The following is a 17,562-nucleotide window of genomic DNA, read 5'->3' as shown; positions in this document are numbered from 1 at the left end:
CTCTTTTGTGAACTACCCAGGACTTCAGTTTAAAGATAAGGATGTGTGTGGCCAACGACTTCTGTAAAGATTTCTGGCACTTTCTGGAATTAAAAATTCCTTTGGGTTTTACCAGCCAGAGTCAAATATTGGGAATGGGGGTAAAGGACCATTTCTGTGAATATGGGCTTTTTCTGTATGAACAATTCACTTTAGTACAAGAAGTATTTATGGAACGAGTGCAAAGCTCGAGGTTTCCCATTCCTGTTTTATTCACAGATCATACCCAAACTTCTCAGCATTTCACTTTCAAGGGACCCGCTGAAAACGAGGGCGGGTCCCTTTAAGGCCCTGGAAAGGGTCTCGGTGTTGGTTTCGGCGGGGAGGACACGCCCCATCACGTGGGCGCAGTCCCAGAGGGGCGGGGCCGGCGTCTCTGGGCTTCCGTCACTTCCGGTTCTCTGTCAGTTGCAAGCGAGCGAGCAGAAAGCAGTTCGGCAGCAAGAGTGGAGCGTGAGTTCTGGGGACCCCGCCCCCACCCTCTCGAACCCCTTCCTGGCCGGCCCCCACCCTCCCAGCCGGGCCGCGAGCCTCGGGCGGCTCTCCCCCCTCGCAGGCCACGGCCAGGGGAAATGGCGGCGTTGCCAGGCCTCCCCGCCTCGGCCTCCCTGGACCTCCTCCTCTGTCGCCGACCCGCGCTTCCCATGCTCTGCAGCGCTACCCGCGCCAGAAGCCGGCTCCCGTGAACGGCCCCGGCGTGGCGAGTGCGGCGGCGGGGCGCGGCCGGGCGGGGGCGAGGAGCCGCGGGGAGGGGGCCCGGGCGCCCCCGGGACAATGCAGCGGCGGCCCGGGCCATGGCGGGGGCGCGTGTGGTGCCTGCTTCTCCCCTGGGCCTGGCTGGGGCTCTTTCCCCGGCATCCAGGGTTGGGGGGCTCTCTACCGGAGGGCAAGAGAGGACCCCGTCGGAGGAGGGCAAGGGGGTGGGGGAAGGACGGCTGGTGTGCTGAGGGGAGCTAACGCTTCGAGAGAAGAAAATGGCGCTTGGTGCAAGTCCCTCCTCTTCCCATACGGTCTCCTCCGCACTTCGCCGCCTCCCACGCCCCCTCCGACCAACCTGTCCCCCCCGCCCCCCACCCCCGGGCCTCAGCCGTGGCCAGCCCCAGGGTTCCAGTAGCTTCCTGGCACCGCGCGACCCTCTTCCCAGTCTTGGGGCTCATCACCCTCGTGTTGTACCGAATTCCTGTGCCCTTTAGTCCCGGTTTAGTTTCACCTCGTCTTTTCTGATCCTCACGCCATCATCAAAGACCGAAACGCATTTTTTCAGTTGCATTTTGTATAGATTCCACACTAGCGTTTTAGTATCACCTGCCGGAATTACTGGCCTGCCCCCCTCCTTCGAACAGTAAAGATTCATTAAGTGGAAGTAAAAATCTATCTTGTTAAAAGTTCAAAGTGGCTTTAGTTACCATCACCTTTTTTTGTTTGTTTTTGGGTTTTTTTGGTGGTCTTATAATTTGGGTTATTTATGAAGTCGTTCAGTGCAGTGATCTTAGGCAGCATCCCCCCTACAGCTTTTATTAAAAGACTGTATAGTTATGCTTGACAGTTTCAAAGTGAAAAAATAGGTTATGTCCAATTTAATAACCTTTAAAAAATGTTTCTTGGCATTATTAGCTTCTAGCATTAAAAAACGTAAATTGCTTTTGGAGTTAGGGTTGTAAAATGGAGCAGTAACAGGAATAGTACATAAAGTGTGGTTCTCAACGTTGCTGGTCCCCTCCAAATTTACTCTTTTCATCGGGAAATTACCAGTTAAACAACATGGCTGGTTGCACATGTTTGAGCGTTTTGAAATTAGTGGCTAGCATTGGGATGGATGGCCCACTTCTTTTACCTTGACCTCCTATTGTGGAACACCTTTAGTGTTAGTTGCCAAGGCAAGTTTAGTCTAGAGAGCTAGATTACTTGGGTTTTTTTGAGGAGAAAATGAAGTCTTTTTCCCTTTATTCAACATTTACAGACTGAGTGTTGTATATATTGGGCCCTTTAGGGCATACAGAAATTAATAGGACTCAGTCTTTTTGGAGATAGAGAGGGCTAAAGATAATTTAATAATAAGTGGTTTATGACCTGGTTTTATAAGTGTCTTGAAAAGAGTGCCTTGGAATTCCTTGAAATTTGGGCTTTAGCTGTGGGCCACCCCCTACCCCTTCTCTGCAAAAATCGGCGCTCTGTCTCTCAATAAAGATCCACCTGAAAGCAAGATACTCGGTTATGTATCTTGGGGGGGGGGGAGCTAAGGTCATAGTGGAATTTGAGAGGAGGTTTTGCCTCACTTATAAGCAGATTCTTCAAAATGTAGTTAAACTATTTCAGAGTAGAAAATTAGTGTAAAATACAGCGAACTGTAAAAATTGTAATTATCTTTGTGAACTCTGAATTAGTTTTTGTCATTTTGATGGCATGATCAAAAAGCCAAAGAAAATTAGGGACATACACAAAATATGAAAAAATAGGACTATTCTGGCAAACGAATTACATCTGTATAGTGCAGCTGTGCCCCATGTTGTGTGAATGTTGGGGTCAGTTCCTGCAATTAATAATTATGTTAGGTCTCATCGATGAGAAATATAAAACAGTACTGAGAATATGCCTATTCCTAGTTTTAACAGATTGTTATCAGCTGCCTTTTTCCAATTTAGTCTACCCATAAACATCTAACTCCTCTAAAATGAAGTATAAAAACACCCAATGGGTTTGAGAAAGAGGTGTAGGAGTGTGAGATGTGTGTGACATTTTAGTTCTTTCTCCTTGCTGGATTCTCCTTGCTGGGTTCTGGGTGTTACTTTCAATTTGGAAGAGTATAAATTAAGAGTATAACTTATAGCATTGTGCTGAGCATAACAATTCCAGTACTACAAAATGGTAGAACCATGGAATTTCTTGAATTTTTGCTTGGGAAAGAGTTAAGTCAAAGGTAATAGAACAATTTGTAAATTATTGTGTATAATGTATTTTTCTTTCAGAATGCCTAAATCAAAGGAACTTGTTTCTTCAAGCTCTTCGGGCAGCGATTCTGACAGTGAGGTTGACAAAAAGGTGACTGTTAACGCAAGTCATTTCTGTGATAACTTAATTCAGCAGTATTGCCCACATCCTGTTCTCAAGGACAGCAAGGCTTATCAGAATGGTAAAATGAGTGCCTGGATGGGTGTTTCAGAAAGTACAGATGGCTCCTGGACCTCTTGACCAAAATGCTTGGGGTCCTTGTACGTTCACACTCCTGAACCCTGAATCAGGCTTGAGCAAGTCTTCAGAGTTTAACAAGTCTCCTGTAGAGGACTTCTAGGAACCCCAAAGCTGTAAGGCCACCACTTTATTCCCTAGGGGGATAGCATTAGAATGAGGCCGGAACCCTGTTTGCCATTATTCAGAAACCTGCCTAATCTCTAGGTATTGTGTGTTGTAGTTGAGTTAAAATTACCTGAACTCTTTGAATGTAGATGTCAGTTTTGACCACCTTCTCAGCCACTGGTGTTTATCCAGTCCACTAGGATAACTTAAAATGTAGGCTTGGAACATTTTAAGTTAGAGTGTTATTTACTCTGTTCCCCTCCTTTTAGTTAAATCAACACCCGGCAAAGCTAACATAAAATTATGCATTTGGACAAGAGGGTTTTTGTACATTAGATGACAACCGTGCTGGGAGCCGTGTATTCTGCTTAACTGAGCAGCTCACACTGCAGTCAGAGCTTCCTTCTATGCAGAACTGGTTTTTTTATTTCCTAGGAGGTTACATAATTATGTCTCTGAGTTTAGTTGGCAGTGTTAAAAGAGCTTATGGGAGAATCTTGGAGAAGGTGGACCTTTATAGGGAAATATAGAATATATAACCTAAATGTTGAAATAAGGCCTCAAAAAGCATACATTAGCCATACTCCAGAAGAAAATACCTCTTAATTTTTTTTTATTCAAACCTAATAATGGCATTTGACTATTCATTTAACAAATTTTTACCGAGCTTTTATGTGTCAGTCCCAGCCCCCTATATAAAGAATAATCCACTTTCTGCTTTATTGAGCTGGCTTTTTTTTTTTTTTTTGCTGTTTTTGCTGTTTGCTATTAATAGTACTATTAATCCTGTAAACACAGTAATACGTTAACTTTTTCAGTTTATATACGTGTGTACATCCTGTTTTACCTAACTTCATCTAATTTAGTACATTAATATATTAGTTTCTACTTTCCACTAAGGAACGTGACTGCCCTCTGCTGTTTAGGTTGGGAACTCTACTAATTTTCATAGGCTGTTAGGTCATTTTCAGAATGGGGCTGTATAAAGTTTTTACAATAATGTTGCTTTATTTAAAACATTGCCTTGATTTGGGATGCTAATCTAACACATTGCTGTCCACCTTCAGTGATTTTTTGTGATGAAGTTCTTGTGTTGTTGACTTCTAATAACCAGTACAAAATAAGCTTTTCATACTCATAACTTTTCAAGGTCAGTTTAAGTCCCTTTTGGAATAGACAGGGTATAAATAGCATATCCTAGATTGGAATAAGTTGGTTGTTTCTTCCTAATTAATATATATCCTTTATAAAAATATAAGTTGCTGACTAACTTGAGTAGACTTGGGGTTTTCAAAAGTTTATTCACAAGCAGCAGGCCCCCATCTCTTTTTTTTGTCCCCCCTTCCAAAAAAATTGTATTTGGGATACTGGTCTAGAAAAGAATTATTCCTCTGGTTATTGCCACTATGATGCTTGAGGTGTTTTTTGGGCTTCTGAGAACACATTTTGAAAAAACTGTGTTAGATCTTAGGTTAGCTCCATTGTTCCATTGTCAAGTGAAATTTGCCTGTGTATATGTTTACAATTTTTTTCTTAATAAATGTAGTCCTTTGAATCTTTAAGTCTTAAAAAGTAATGAAGTGCTTGAACCTGAGATGTGTTGTACTCTTGTGTGTGCAAATTTTAACCAATATGCTTATTTTTCTTTCAAGTTAAAGAGGAAAAAGCAAGTTACTCCAGAGAAACCTGTGAAGAAGCAAAAGACTGGTGAAACTTCAAGAGCCCTGTCATCCTCTAAGCAGAGCAGCAGCAGCAGAGATGATAACATGTTCCAGGTAATTTCCTTAGATCCAGAGGAATTCGTGTCTGGCTTGATCTGAAAAATGTTACTAGTACCTTAATCTAATACTGCACAATATTGACTAAGAATATTCCTTGAAATAGAAGAGTAGGTTTGTAGAAATGAAAGTCATTTATACGATGCTAGATTATTGTTAAAGTCTAGAAACCTGTAGTTTGGCTAAGTGTAAAACAATTTAAAAGTTACAGATATCCAAAAAAAAAACACCAAAAAAAGTGATTGAGAACTGCACATTTAGGAAGCAGTTTGGAATAGATAGGTCTAGTATTGGGCTGTGAAATATGGATGGAGTATTACTGGAGAAGAAACAGCATTATGGCCTGCATAGTTTGGGCTTGATAAGAATGGGAAAGTCAGGTGGCGCCTGTGTGGCTCAGTTGATTAAGTGTAGGACTCCTGACTTCTGCTCAGGGTTTTGGGATTGAGCCTGTGTTGGGTTCCGCCCTCAGTAAGGTGTCTGCTTGAGATTCTCTCCCTTTCTCTCTCTGTGTCCTCCCCTAACCCCATCATGCTCACTTGCTTTCTCTCGAAACAAATAAGTTTTCTCTCAAAAATAAATAAATTTTTAAAAAAGAACAGGAGAGGTGGGTGGATTTACTGAAATTGGCCCTCCCTGTATAGTGGGGAATAAGATTGAATGTCGAGGTAAAGCAAGGGAAGTGTTTCAAGAAGGGCATAATTATGAGTTGGAGCCAAAATGTTAGAATGAGGCTGCAAACATTTGACTGGAAAAGGCTAGAGTGTATATACGTGTACACATGTATGTATATATAAAATGTATAGTTATGTATAATACAGATACATATTTTTAACTTTCTTTTTTTTTTTTTTTTAAAGATTTTTTATTTATTTATCAGAGAGAGAGGGGGGCAGAGAGCAAGCACAGGCAGACAGAATGGCAGGCAGAGGCAGAGGGAGAAGCAGGCTCCCTGCCGAGCAAGGAGCCCGATGTGGGACTCGATCCCAGGACGCTGGGATCATGACCTGAGCCGAAGGCAGCTGCTTAACCAACTGAGCCACCCAGGCGTCCCATATTTTTAACTTTCTGATGGCCTTGAAAGACAGTGCCAGGATTAAGGTTAGAGTGAGAAAATAGGGGCACCTGGGTGGCTCAGTTGGTTAAGCATCTGTCTTCAGCTCAGGTCATGATCTCAGGGTCCTGGGATCAAGGCAGTTGATCAAGTTGATATCAAGTTGTCAAGTGGTACACCTTATGTGTATACAGTTTTTGCTAAAGTATGTTAAAAACCTAGACCATGCAGATGGATTATTTAGTTATGGGTTTTAGTTCTTTGACTTCTGTAGCGCTGGGGAATAGACTGAATTGGTAGAGAACCTGAGTCACTGTATATAAGGAAGAATTACCAAAGGGCCCTCATTTCTTTGAGTTCATAATAAGTTGAATGCTTACCGTATTTCATCAGGTCTTGCTGAGTTCTGGGTATGCAGTGATGAGCCAAGTAGATGTGATCTCTGGTTTCATGGAATATATGGGAATAAATACGATACTGATAAACATGTATTTATAATTAAAGTTACAATGTGGGCTGAGAAGCAGAAGGGCAGATTATGGAAGAGGAGGTGCTCTGGGAATCTCTAAGGATGTGACATTTGAAGCTTAAGACCTACATGAGCCAGTCATATGAAGTGAATGGGAGGGGGAATCCTCTTCAGAGTAAGTAGAGAGATCTGTGCAAATGTTTTGTGGCTAAAGCTTAGGAAGCCTGGTTGAGAGAGTTGACAGGTGATCTAGTTGGTAAGGAGGTTGGGGGCCAGATCTTGCACCATCTTCCTATTGGAAGGCCATTTTTAGGAGTTTGAGTTTTATTCTCAGTGCTGTGGGAACCTCCCTTAAGGGTCAGGATGAAGTGTGAAATCTGTAGGAGGCTATCCATCCCTTCCTTTCAAAGACTCTCTTGTGTAGAATGGGGGCTGCACTGGAATATTTTAACTTAATGTTTTGCAGTAGAGGTAAAAACTTCTGAGTATTCGGGTAACTGTTTTGGACCTCTCTCTGATGAGTCTTGTTCATCATATGCCTCCCTTTGCCTGTGTAGTAAGAGCATCTGTGTCATTTTAATGGGTTTTATCTTGTCCATTGAAGAAACCAAGACCCACATTTAGAGATTTTATTCTGTTAGAACAGTTTGGGGAAAACCAGATCTATTTTTAGGAGATGATTTTTTCACCAGAAAGGTGGGTTCAATTTTTAAAATCTCATCTGGAAAGCTTCCTGAGCCTCATCAAGCTATGAGACTCCTCACTGTTTTGGAAGCACCTGTAGGAGGAACCAGATATTTTATTTTCACAGTGACTTTTCAGAGACTTAAGTGCAGTGATATGCATTCTAAGAGATAATCTTTAATTTTGTTGCCATTGTAGCTTTTTACTTGTGATGGTATTTAGGCCATAAAAAAATCTTGGTGGTAATACTGAATTTTAATTGGTTAAAGAGCATGGTAGAGTACATTGTATAATATAGAATGAGGGTTTCATTTTTATTTGTAATAATGGTTTGGTAATTTTATTAGATGGGTGAAGGATGAGTTTTTTGGGAGGAAAAATCAGACTCATTGTGTTTTGTAAAGGGGTTTGTTTGTTCTTAATAGAGCTGTATATTTTCTATATTTTTTACTTACCAAGAGAGTGCCTTGGAGACAGCTCACAGAATGGAACTTGTTAAGACATTGCTAGAATCTGTTAGGACCCAAGTGATCAGGTATCCTTTTCAAAAACAAATAGATCTAAAATCTAAATTAGAACTGTTTGGGTATTAATAGCCATAAGACAGGATTATTTTTTTTAACTTCATATCCATTACTTGAGAATTAGAAGAAATAATCTTACTCTGGTAAAGCAGTGTGCATAAACATAAGCAGCTCTTTAAATGTAATACTTGAAGAGAATTGTACCCAAGGAAAGTCACTGCACTGATTTTTCAAACTCCAGAATGATTTGGGCAGAATCCTGGCTAGAGCGGAAATACTCCTACATGCTTGCCTTGATTGTGGTTCCTTCAGCTCTGAGTTTAAGAACTTGGTTCTGTAGAGACATAACCTCCCTGAGGTAGGGCTTACGTGATATTGAAAACAACCTGGAGGCCTGTCTCGTAAATACTTAGCACTTGTGTCCTAAAGGTCAGAGTGGTTGAGACAGGGACATTGATCTGTATTTTTCTTCAAAGTTAGACACTGGGGTCATTAGTACTACCTTACTTGATTTAATGATTTAAGGAAAAACCTGATCCTTTAAAATTCTGTTGTTGCAGAGACAATTCTTAAAATGGTGTGGAGCTGGGGGTTCATGTATGTATTCTAGGAACCTGGAAATTATTATTTCTGTATTTGAATTTTTTTTGGTGAGTGAAGAAATTATTCATAACCTTCATCAAATCTCCAAGGGAGAGGGGAATAAAAAAAATTTAAGAATCAGCATTCTGAATGATATTCATGTTTTCACCCCTTGTTAAATTCCGCATTGTATGTAAATGTATACATATATATACACATATACATATAATGTAAAATTATATGCATTCTGTCATCTGATTATGTTATTTCCTCTTATATCATGTGATTGTAGAGATCTTTATTCTTTCTACTTTAATCATTCTATCTGTATATTACCTCTTGTTTCTGTTTTTTTTGGAGGAGGGTAAGAGTTTGTCAGCTTTATTCATTTATTCATTTCTCCTCAAGGGAGAGAGGACTATTGGGCTTCTTTTTAATAAATGTTATTGAGAGGTAATTTATATATATAACAAAATGCACACATTAAGCCTAAAATTTGGTCAGCTGTGATAAAAATGGGCACAGTCTTGTAATGAGGCCTTTTCCATTACCCCAGAAAGTTCTCTCTTGGCCTCCCTTTGCAGTCATTTCCCTTGCCTGACATAACTACTGATCTCATTTCTATCACTGTGTATTTATTTTGCCTGTTCTACAGCCTCTTGTAGTGGAATTGTCCAGTTTGTATTGTTTTGTGCCTGGCTTCTTTTGCTCAGCATAACATCTTGGGGTCGGTTTTTCTAGTTAGCCATCCGTAGTTTGTTCCTTTTTATTGCTGAGTTGTATTCCACTGTAGGATTATACAACAGTTTGTCCCTACACTTTGGATAGACATTTGAGTTGTTTCTACCTAGTCTTGGGCTGTTAGGAATAGCACTGTTGGAGCATTCTTGTACAGATCTTTGTGATTTTTTTTTCCTGTTTGGATCAATTATCAGATGCATTTGCTGGGCCTTAGGGTAAGTGTATGTTCAACTTTATAAGAAACTGGCAAACTGTTTTCTGTAGTAGCTGTACCATTTTACGCACCCAGCAGCAATGTTGAGAGATTCCAGTTGCTTCATACATGTCCTCACTGGGTTTTGTCAGTATTTGATGCTATTCACATAAGCTAATGGATGTGTAGTAGAAGCTAATTGTACTTTTACTTTGGACTTTGTTCATGTCTTTTTTGCCCATTAAAAAAATAGAGGTCATTTGGTTTATTGAGCTGGAAGAGTTCTTTATGTATTTTAGGTATGAGTTTTTTGTCAGCTCTAAGTATAGTGAACATTTTCTTTAGGTCCATGGTTTTTCTGTTAATTTTTTTTTCTTAAGAAAATTTTATTTATTCATTTGTCACAGAGGGGAGAGAGCGAGCGAGCACACACACAAGCGGGGGGCGGGGGACAGCAGAGGGTGAAGCAGGCTCCCCGCTGATCATGACCTGCGCCGAAGGCAGATGCTTAACTGACAGAGCCCACCCAACCGTCCCTCTAGCGTGATTTTACAGTTTTAACCCTATTTTCAGTTTGGATTCTCAGGAATACAGGATTTGCAGAAGAGAGTAATAGTAGTATTTTTTCTGCTTCTATGTTTTGTTTTGGTTCTTTGTCCAAGAACCTATAAAGGCTCCAGAAGTCTCTTCCTGGTTTTTCAAGTCCTCTTCAGTATGGCTCCCATCTGTTTAGCATGTCTTTGAATCTCAGCAGTTGTTGTGTCTTTCTGTTTAGTCTCTTCCGTGTCCTTGTCATTTTTCTCTCTTTTACTTAATTGATGGGCTGTCGTTTTTTAAGGTTAGATCCTAATACCTAAGGTCTCTTCCACATGCTCAAGCCCACACCGAACTCATACTTGACTTAATCAGTATTACTTCAATAGGTTTTCAGTACATTTTAATGTTATAGATTCAGCTAGGTTATTAGCTCATGGGCTTACTAGCTACAGGGCTTACTGGCTAGTGGGTTTACTGTAAAAACCAAAATGAAACGATGTTCAGTTCTGTGGTTAGCTGCTTGAGATACTTCTGCATTTCTTAGAGTCATTAAATCAATATTATAAATCACAATTAACAGTTTCACTGTGATAATTATTTTGGTCTTAGTTTATTCATTTAGACAGTTTACTGGGAACCTAGTATGATAGGCACTAAGGGGTGCAACGAAGAGTGATTAAAAAATAAGCCATTAAAACTGACCCTAAGATCACTGGTGACTTTAAAATAGGCAGTGGGAATTCAATTAGTAGAAACAGTATTTTTCTCCTTTTGAAATTTGGCAATAAAAGGAAGAAGGAAAAATGGAGAAAGTTATAAAATGCTGCAGATTAGAGAAAATGCCTTAGAAAAAGTGGGGAATGAGCATGTTAGGAAATGGTAGATAAGCAAAGGGAAAGAATGTGTAAGTAAGAAATAGGATAGAAAAAGTAAAAAGTTAAGGAAGGCTTGATGGTGTTGTGAGTACAGGGAAGAGAGATTTGAAAGCACTTAACCCATATCCAGTGGACTTCATTTTCTCCATAAAGCATGGGGTTATGCCTGGAATTGGGGGCACAGCAGCAGGATCAGAAACTTACTTAAGGAAAGAAAACTGAAGGAAAATGAACCAGACCTAGCTGAGACCAGAAAGAGCGTTCTAAGAGGAGATAATGCAAGATGGAAGCCAAGAGGATATATGCAAGATGGAAGCCGTTAATGTATACTGGGTCAGTACAGCTGTGATTCTACTACAGTAATACTTAGTATCCCTATAAAAAGGATTATTTTATAATCAAGGGACCCAGGATGGAAGGGAAAGGAACATAGCCAAATGCAGAATCTTTGCTTGTTGATGTGTTCTAAGCACAAAAATCATGGTCAGTTATTAGTAGGATTGAAAAGTAGTTTTGTTTGTTTGTTTGTTTGTTTTTTAAAGATTTTATTTATTTATTTGGCAAAGAGAGAGGCACAGCTAGAGAGGGAGCATAAGCAGGGGGAGCGGGAGAGGAAGAAGTAGGCTTCTTACTGAGTAGGGAGCCTGATTCGAGGCTCGATCATGACTTGAGCCGAAGACAGATGCTTAATGACTGAAGCACCCACGTGCCTCTGAAGAGTAGTTTTAGAATGAGTAAGAGATAGGTAGAGGCATTGAAAGTTTTGATCAGGAAGTATGACTTTTTAGTTGAAGTGCTGGACAGTATAGACAGTGTCTTATAGTGAAGACATCTGAAAGGTGCTTTACAGAGTAAAGCCTTTTCCTTCTCTGGAATTTGTAGTTTGTTAAGCATAGTATCAAGTTTTTGGAAAATGGTTTTTTGTGGGTAGTTTCTGTGGTGAAGTCTATTAAAGATGTTATTTGAAATGAATGTCTAAAAGGAAGAGGTTTCTCATGTTCTAGTGACTAGATCTCTGGATTTTTTAAAAGGTACATAGCTAGTGGGGTTTGTGGATTCCTACTGGTTGTAGTTTGTACTGCCAAAGTTTGCTTTCTAATGATTTTTGTGGTAAAAAAACGCAACATAAAATTTACCATCTTAACCATTTTTTAAGCATGCAGTAGTGTTAAGTATGTTCATGTTACTATAAAACAGATTGCCTGAACTCTTTCTTTTAGCAGAACCTAAGGAATTCCCCTCTCCCTCTTCCCCCAGCCCCTGATCATTAATCATTCTGCTTTCTGTCTCTGAATCTGACTGGTGTAGGCACTTTTATAAGGGGAATCATGAAGTACACATCTTTTTTATCTTTCTTTTTTAAAGATTTATTTATTTTAAATATTTTATTTATTTATTTATTTGTCGGGGCGGGGGAGAACACAAGCAGGCAGAGCGGCAGGCAGAGGCAGAGAGATGCGGGCTCCCCACCGAGCAAGGAGCCCAATGCGGGACTCGATCCCAGGACCCCAGGATCATGACCTGAGCCGAAGGCAGTGGTGGCTCAACCAACTGAGCCACCCAGGCGTCCCAAAGATTTATTTATTTTAGAGTGAGAGCTTCAGTGTGTGTGTGTGAGGTAGGGGCAGACGGAGAATTTCAAGCAGACTCTCCACCTAGCTCAGAGCCTCATGTGGGGCTCATGACCTGAGTGGAAATCAGGAGTTGGACGCTGAACTGAGCCACCCAGGCGCCTCAGTATGCATCTTTTTGTGAATGGTCATTTCACTTAGCCCATTCAGTAAGGTTCATCCATGTTGTAGCATGTGACAGAATTTTCTTTTTAGAGGCTGAATAATACCCCACGGTATGTATATATCTCACATTTTGTGTATCCATTCATCTCAGGGTGGACATTTGGGCTGTCCCCATCTTCGGGCTGTTGTGAGTAATGCTGCTGTGAACATGGGTGTATAAATAAATAACCTGCTCAAGACCTTGCTTTTACTTCTTTTAGGTTCATACCCATAAGTGGGGCTGCTGCATGAAATACTCTTGAATTTTCTGAGGAACCACTGTACTGTTTTCCATAGCGTTGTTCTGTTTTACTAATGATTCCTTTAATGTGAAAGTGATTGAAAATGTGAGATGTACTTCATTTTAATTCCATTTTTTAAGAAAGATAACAGTGACATTTCCTTTGGTGGTAGTTTTGATACTGAGAATAGTAGTTACTTTCATGATTTAAAGTATAGGGAGTGTGCAGCAAGTTGTGATTAAAAATATGGACACTTTCTTGAAATGAGAACCTTTCTGTGTTTTTGTTTCTTTTGCAGATTGGGAAAATGAGGTACGTCAGTGTTCGGGACTTTAAAGGGAAAGTCCTAATTGATATTAGAGAATATTGGATGGATCCAGAAGGTGAAATGAAACCTGGAAGAAAAGGTGAGATTTAATTTCCTGAATTTGGTCTTAATAATTAGGACTAAAAAAAGGTAACCTACCTTATTTAAAATTGAAATAATGTTGGCAGTGCATTTGGAAGATCCTCATTTAGTTGATTCTGTATTTTCTGTAGTCTTTTAAAAGACACGAGATTTAACTTAATTTAATGACATGTCTTAAATAGCTGTTGGAATAAAACCCAGGAAAAAGAACACACTTCCTATCGCTTTATTTGGCTGCTAATTTGCTTGGATGTAGCTTTAGGAAAAAAAAAATGACGTGAATTCTTAAGTAGAGCAGGAACTATCGGGTCATTTGTAAAATTAGGAATGAAAAATTCTGGTTTACGTGAGTGTTTCCTTTAGGTTCATCTAAAGGATATCCTTCTTGGGGGGATAATAGCCTTTTAGCAGGTCTTTGTCCTTCTTCCATTTGTGCGTCACCCAGTCCCAAGCTTGTTAGCATCATAGAAGCACATTTTATTTACTCATCATATAGCTAGGGAATGTTTGTATACAAACATAAATTCTTATATTTGGGTAGTTAGCTGCTTGAGGTTGATCCTTAGATCAAAATAGGCCTTTTATCTTCTTCTACTCTGCCTGTTTGTTAGCTTGAAGGTACCACTTGTTTACTTTATGCAGTTCTTAGGTTTGGTAAACCTAACCTCTCTGTTTCTGTACCCTTTAACATTTTCTTGTTCAAGGCCATTTCTGGAATCACTGAAGTTGTTTCATTGTGGCCAGTGCCAATTTCTTCTCTTGGCTTCTGCAAACATGTATTAAAACAATTTGATTAGCTTTAAAGCCCTTCCAGGCTGTTGACCCAGGATGTTCTTCTGCCTTCCTCTCAATTTCATGGCCTCCCAGCAGTCTTCTGAGAAATACATGAATTCTTCCAATTCTAGTTTATTTTTCTATTTATGTGGGTCAAATATTAGTACATTAGAAGTTTCAAATGCCAAGTGCTTTCTCTTCACATTTTTACTTGAAAGGCATGTTCTTAGCTAACATTTTAAGTGTTTATTATGTGTCAGCTGATAAGTAAGCTTTTCACTCACGTTAGCTAATTTATTGGTTCACAACACTGCTTTGAGGTGTACATACCATTTTACTGGTGAGGAGACTGAGGCTTAAGAAATTTTTTTTTTTTAAGGTCATACAGTTAGTGATAGGGAGCCTGCGATTTGAACCCTGACAGCAGGACTCTCCAGAATGCATTTTTAACCACTATCTACATTCTGAGAAGTCCTGTATGGGTCATGTCCCAGAAAGTTCTCCAGAGTAAATGAATGCTTCTTGAAGAACTTAGCACAAAGTTGCTCACCTTGAGTTCCTATAGAAATTTTGAGCAAATGTTGGAACAAACTGGATGTAGAAATCGAGTGTCACATACAAAATCTGGATCTGGCCACTTAGCCTGCTCGTTTGCAAGGTTCTGTGAAATGCATCTTCGCGTCATCGTTTGTTCTCACAGGCTGTACTACGTATTGTGCAGGATGCAGTGTTGGAAGTAAAACTGGGCGTTAGACTGGTCTGCTCAGGTAATTGTGATGAATCTGTAATAACAAGGGATTTGACTCTAAATATGATAGCCGTTGTGCCATTTCAAGTGGCAGTTGTCGATAAAACAGGTTTTGGGTTGGAAGTGTGAAAGTCGTCAAAGCTTAAGTGGATTTCCAACTTTTAATTTTTAAAAACTTTGTTTTAGGTATTTCTTTAAATCCCGAGCAATGGAGCCAACTGAAGGAACAGATTTCGGACATTGATGATGCAGTAAGAAAACTGTAAAATCAGAGCCATATGAAACCTGTACTGTTCTAGTTGTTTTAATCTGTCTTTTTACATTGGCTTTTGTTTTCTAAACGTTGTTTTCCAAGCTATTGTATATTTGGATTGCAGAACAATTTGTAAGATGAATACTTCTTTTTTTTTATGTGCATTATTAAAAGTGTTCTGAGTGAAGCTAATTGTCAACTTTATTAAGGAGGTTTGCTTTGTGCCCGCCACCTAGTGTAAAATAAAATCAAATAATACAATCTTAACTGTTGTGGCCTTTCTTGATCAAAAGAGTTGGTACTGTTTAAGGCCAAAAGTAACAGTTTATAGACCTGTTAGTTTCACTTTGGCTTTTACATGCAAAAGGATTTGTATTGCATTGAATTTATAAACTCTGACTTGTGAAATCCATAGTTGATCTGTTTTCTTCCAGTCCAATGTCTAGACTTAACTAGATTTTTCTACCCCAGTGATACTTCACACCCCCCACCTTTTTTTTAACAGTGTTTTTTCCTTTAATGACTTGTCATGTTCAGTTTTCATTTCACTCTTTTGCTCTCTTGAATATATTATACTAATTTGGAAAGTCAGTGAAACTGTCAACATGTTAGTTATCTCAACAAGGTACTTGTAATTAAAATATTATATGAGAGCTACAATCACTAATTCTACTGTATTAACTATTAGGAGATACAGTTTGATAAAAAAACATGGCTTGTATGAAAACTGAGCAAGTAAGTATATGTCGTTACCTGTAGTGTCCTGTGTAGTACCTTATTGCTTAGTCTGCAGAGAATAATGACTTAAATGTCTGATTTCCTTTCACTTATTAAACCTGTTCACCATGGGATGATGTCTATGAAATCAGATACTGTTATCTTAGATTAGGATTTAATAAAAATTGTGAAAGCTTACTGGCCTAACATTTTATTTTATAATGTTGAGTGTGGATTATATGTAGCCAGAGATATCACTGAGCTTTACTGTCACAGGAGGTAATGTGGTTAGTTTTTGGAAGAAAGAATATATAGGCACATATTTCTGGTTTTTTGGCCTTTTCTTAGTGGACTTGGTTCTTTTTTTTTTTTTGCAGTTAGTCTACTGGACAATAGTATTCTAGACTTAATGTTACTAAGTTTTAGCAGGCACTCGGAAGTGATTTTCATTAAATTGTAGTGATGAAGCAGACCCGGATTGACGCACAGATTTCAGGGGCTTTGCAGCAATAAATAGGGCAGGATGTGCCTTAGAAAGAGAATTTAGGGGAACTCTAACTGAGATGAAGGAAGGTGGCAGTGAAGAGGAGGGAAATGTCTTCAAACAAGGTGGAACATAGGATATTTTGATCACATTGATAGGACACAATCCTGGATGGAATAGTAAAAAGAAAGGTTTAAAGACATGTAAAAAAAATTCTTGTTAACAAATTATTTTCAATAGCTAATCTTAAGTGGTTTTATTGCCATGTCGGAGAGTTGCACTATTATACCAAGACTGATTACTGCGTCTAAAACGTTTTATAGTAGAATTGTCAAGGACTTGATTTCAAAACTAGCTGCCAGGACAGGTATAGTTATTAAATTGTTTTCTGGCAGTTCTTCTGTCTTAAAGTATGTTTTTACATTTTTTAGATGATTTTTATAATGTTTTTTAGCAGTAATCCTAATAGGTGCATAATTGGGGAATTAAATCTTCTCTTGTGGTATTTTAACCTCCATCAGATAATAGGTACCCAAAGTGTTCAAAATGGTATTTTAGACAAATCATATCTTGATAGATAACTTTCCCTTTATTTGGGAACATACATGTGTTCTATTAACTTAATTGGGTGGACTTGTAAAGTATTTCTTATTACATATACAGAAAGGGTAGTTAGAACACAGAACATTGATTTTGGTTTAAAGAGAATAATGGGAAAGTTTCCTAGGTCTGTATGAATTCAGGCTGCGTGTGCATTTTGAAACAATCTGCTGATACAGAGCTGGTGCTGAAATCTGTTACCTAGGCATTTTCTAGCTGTACAACATTGTGTCATTAAGACCTTCATAGAGTGTTTCCCTCACAGAATTTGATAGGTTGACTGCTAAATTCATTTAAATTTGCAAATGGATATGCAATATATAGAAATTACTTCTTTTTTGGGGTACAGGAAGTGATGAGAACTAGGTTTAAAAGAAAAGACCAGTTAAATTATACTGAGAAGATAAGATAGGGAGTGAGGTTTTCTGTTTAAAATTACCTTCTTGGTAAGATTTCTTCCAGGAAGAGAGCTTGCCATTTTGAGTCAGCAGTTTCTTACTTGGTAATGCCAGAATGAATTTAATTAATGCCAGCCCTGAGTGAACTTGTAGCAGGGTTTCTCCAATGGGGTTTTCCTCTTTGTCTTTTCAAGTATGGGTAGCATTTGACCGATTTCCAGTGCCCTTGGCATTTTACTTAAAGAACCACCACTAAAAAAAAAAAAAAAAAAAAAAGAAAGAAAAACAACAAAAGAACCCCACACCACACACACATATAAAAACAAAACCAAACCTCTTTATGATTTGATTATTCTCTTTTGCTTTTACTTTGTGAATGCTTTTGAATAATA

At 39.0% G+C, this 17,562-nt stretch overlaps 1 protein-coding gene across 2 annotated transcripts; it reads left to right on the top strand.

The window, feature by feature from the left end:
* Positions 1 to 395: 395 nt before the first annotated feature.
* Positions 396 to 17,467, top strand: SUB1 (SUB1 regulator of transcription). 2 transcript variants are annotated; one of them, XM_032337675.1, is made up of 5 exons: positions 396 to 492; positions 3,006 to 3,078; positions 4,986 to 5,108; positions 13,086 to 13,194; positions 14,905 to 17,467. In XM_032337675.1, exons 2-5 carry the CDS (start codon positions 3,007 to 3,009, stop codon positions 14,982 to 14,984), a joined length of 384 nt encoding a protein of 127 aa, XP_032193566.1. In that variant the 5' UTR covers positions 396 to 492; position 3,006; the 3' UTR covers positions 14,985 to 17,467. The 2 variants fall into 2 exon arrangements, with proteins under 2 accessions (XP_032193566.1, XP_032193568.1); XM_032337677.1 differs by lacking the exon at positions 396 to 492 and adding an exon at positions 655 to 739.
* The last annotated feature ends 95 nt before the right edge of the window (positions 17,468 to 17,562 follow it).

The sequence above is a fragment of the Mustela erminea genome, chromosome 3 (assembly GCF_009829155.1).
Source record: "Mustela erminea isolate mMusErm1 chromosome 3, mMusErm1.Pri, whole genome shotgun sequence".
Lineage (NCBI taxonomy): Eukaryota > Metazoa > Chordata > Mammalia > Carnivora > Mustelidae > Mustela > Mustela erminea.
This window is presented reverse-complemented; position numbering and strand designations above follow the sequence as displayed.

Bases quoted from the DNA above. Each gene is read 5' to 3' on its own strand.
- SUB1 (XM_032337675.1), top strand. From the start codon at position 3,007: ATGCCTAAATCAAAGGAACTTGTTTCTTCAAGCTCTTCGGGCAGCGAT. The intron at 3,079-4,985 runs GTGACTGTTAAC...TTTTCTTTCAAG, and splicing joins ACAGTGAGGTTGACAAAAAG to TTAAAGAGGAAAAAGCAAGT. The intron at 13,195-14,904 runs GTGAGATTTAAT...ACTTTGTTTTAG, and splicing joins AATGAAACCTGGAAGAAAAG to GTATTTCTTTAAATCCCGAG.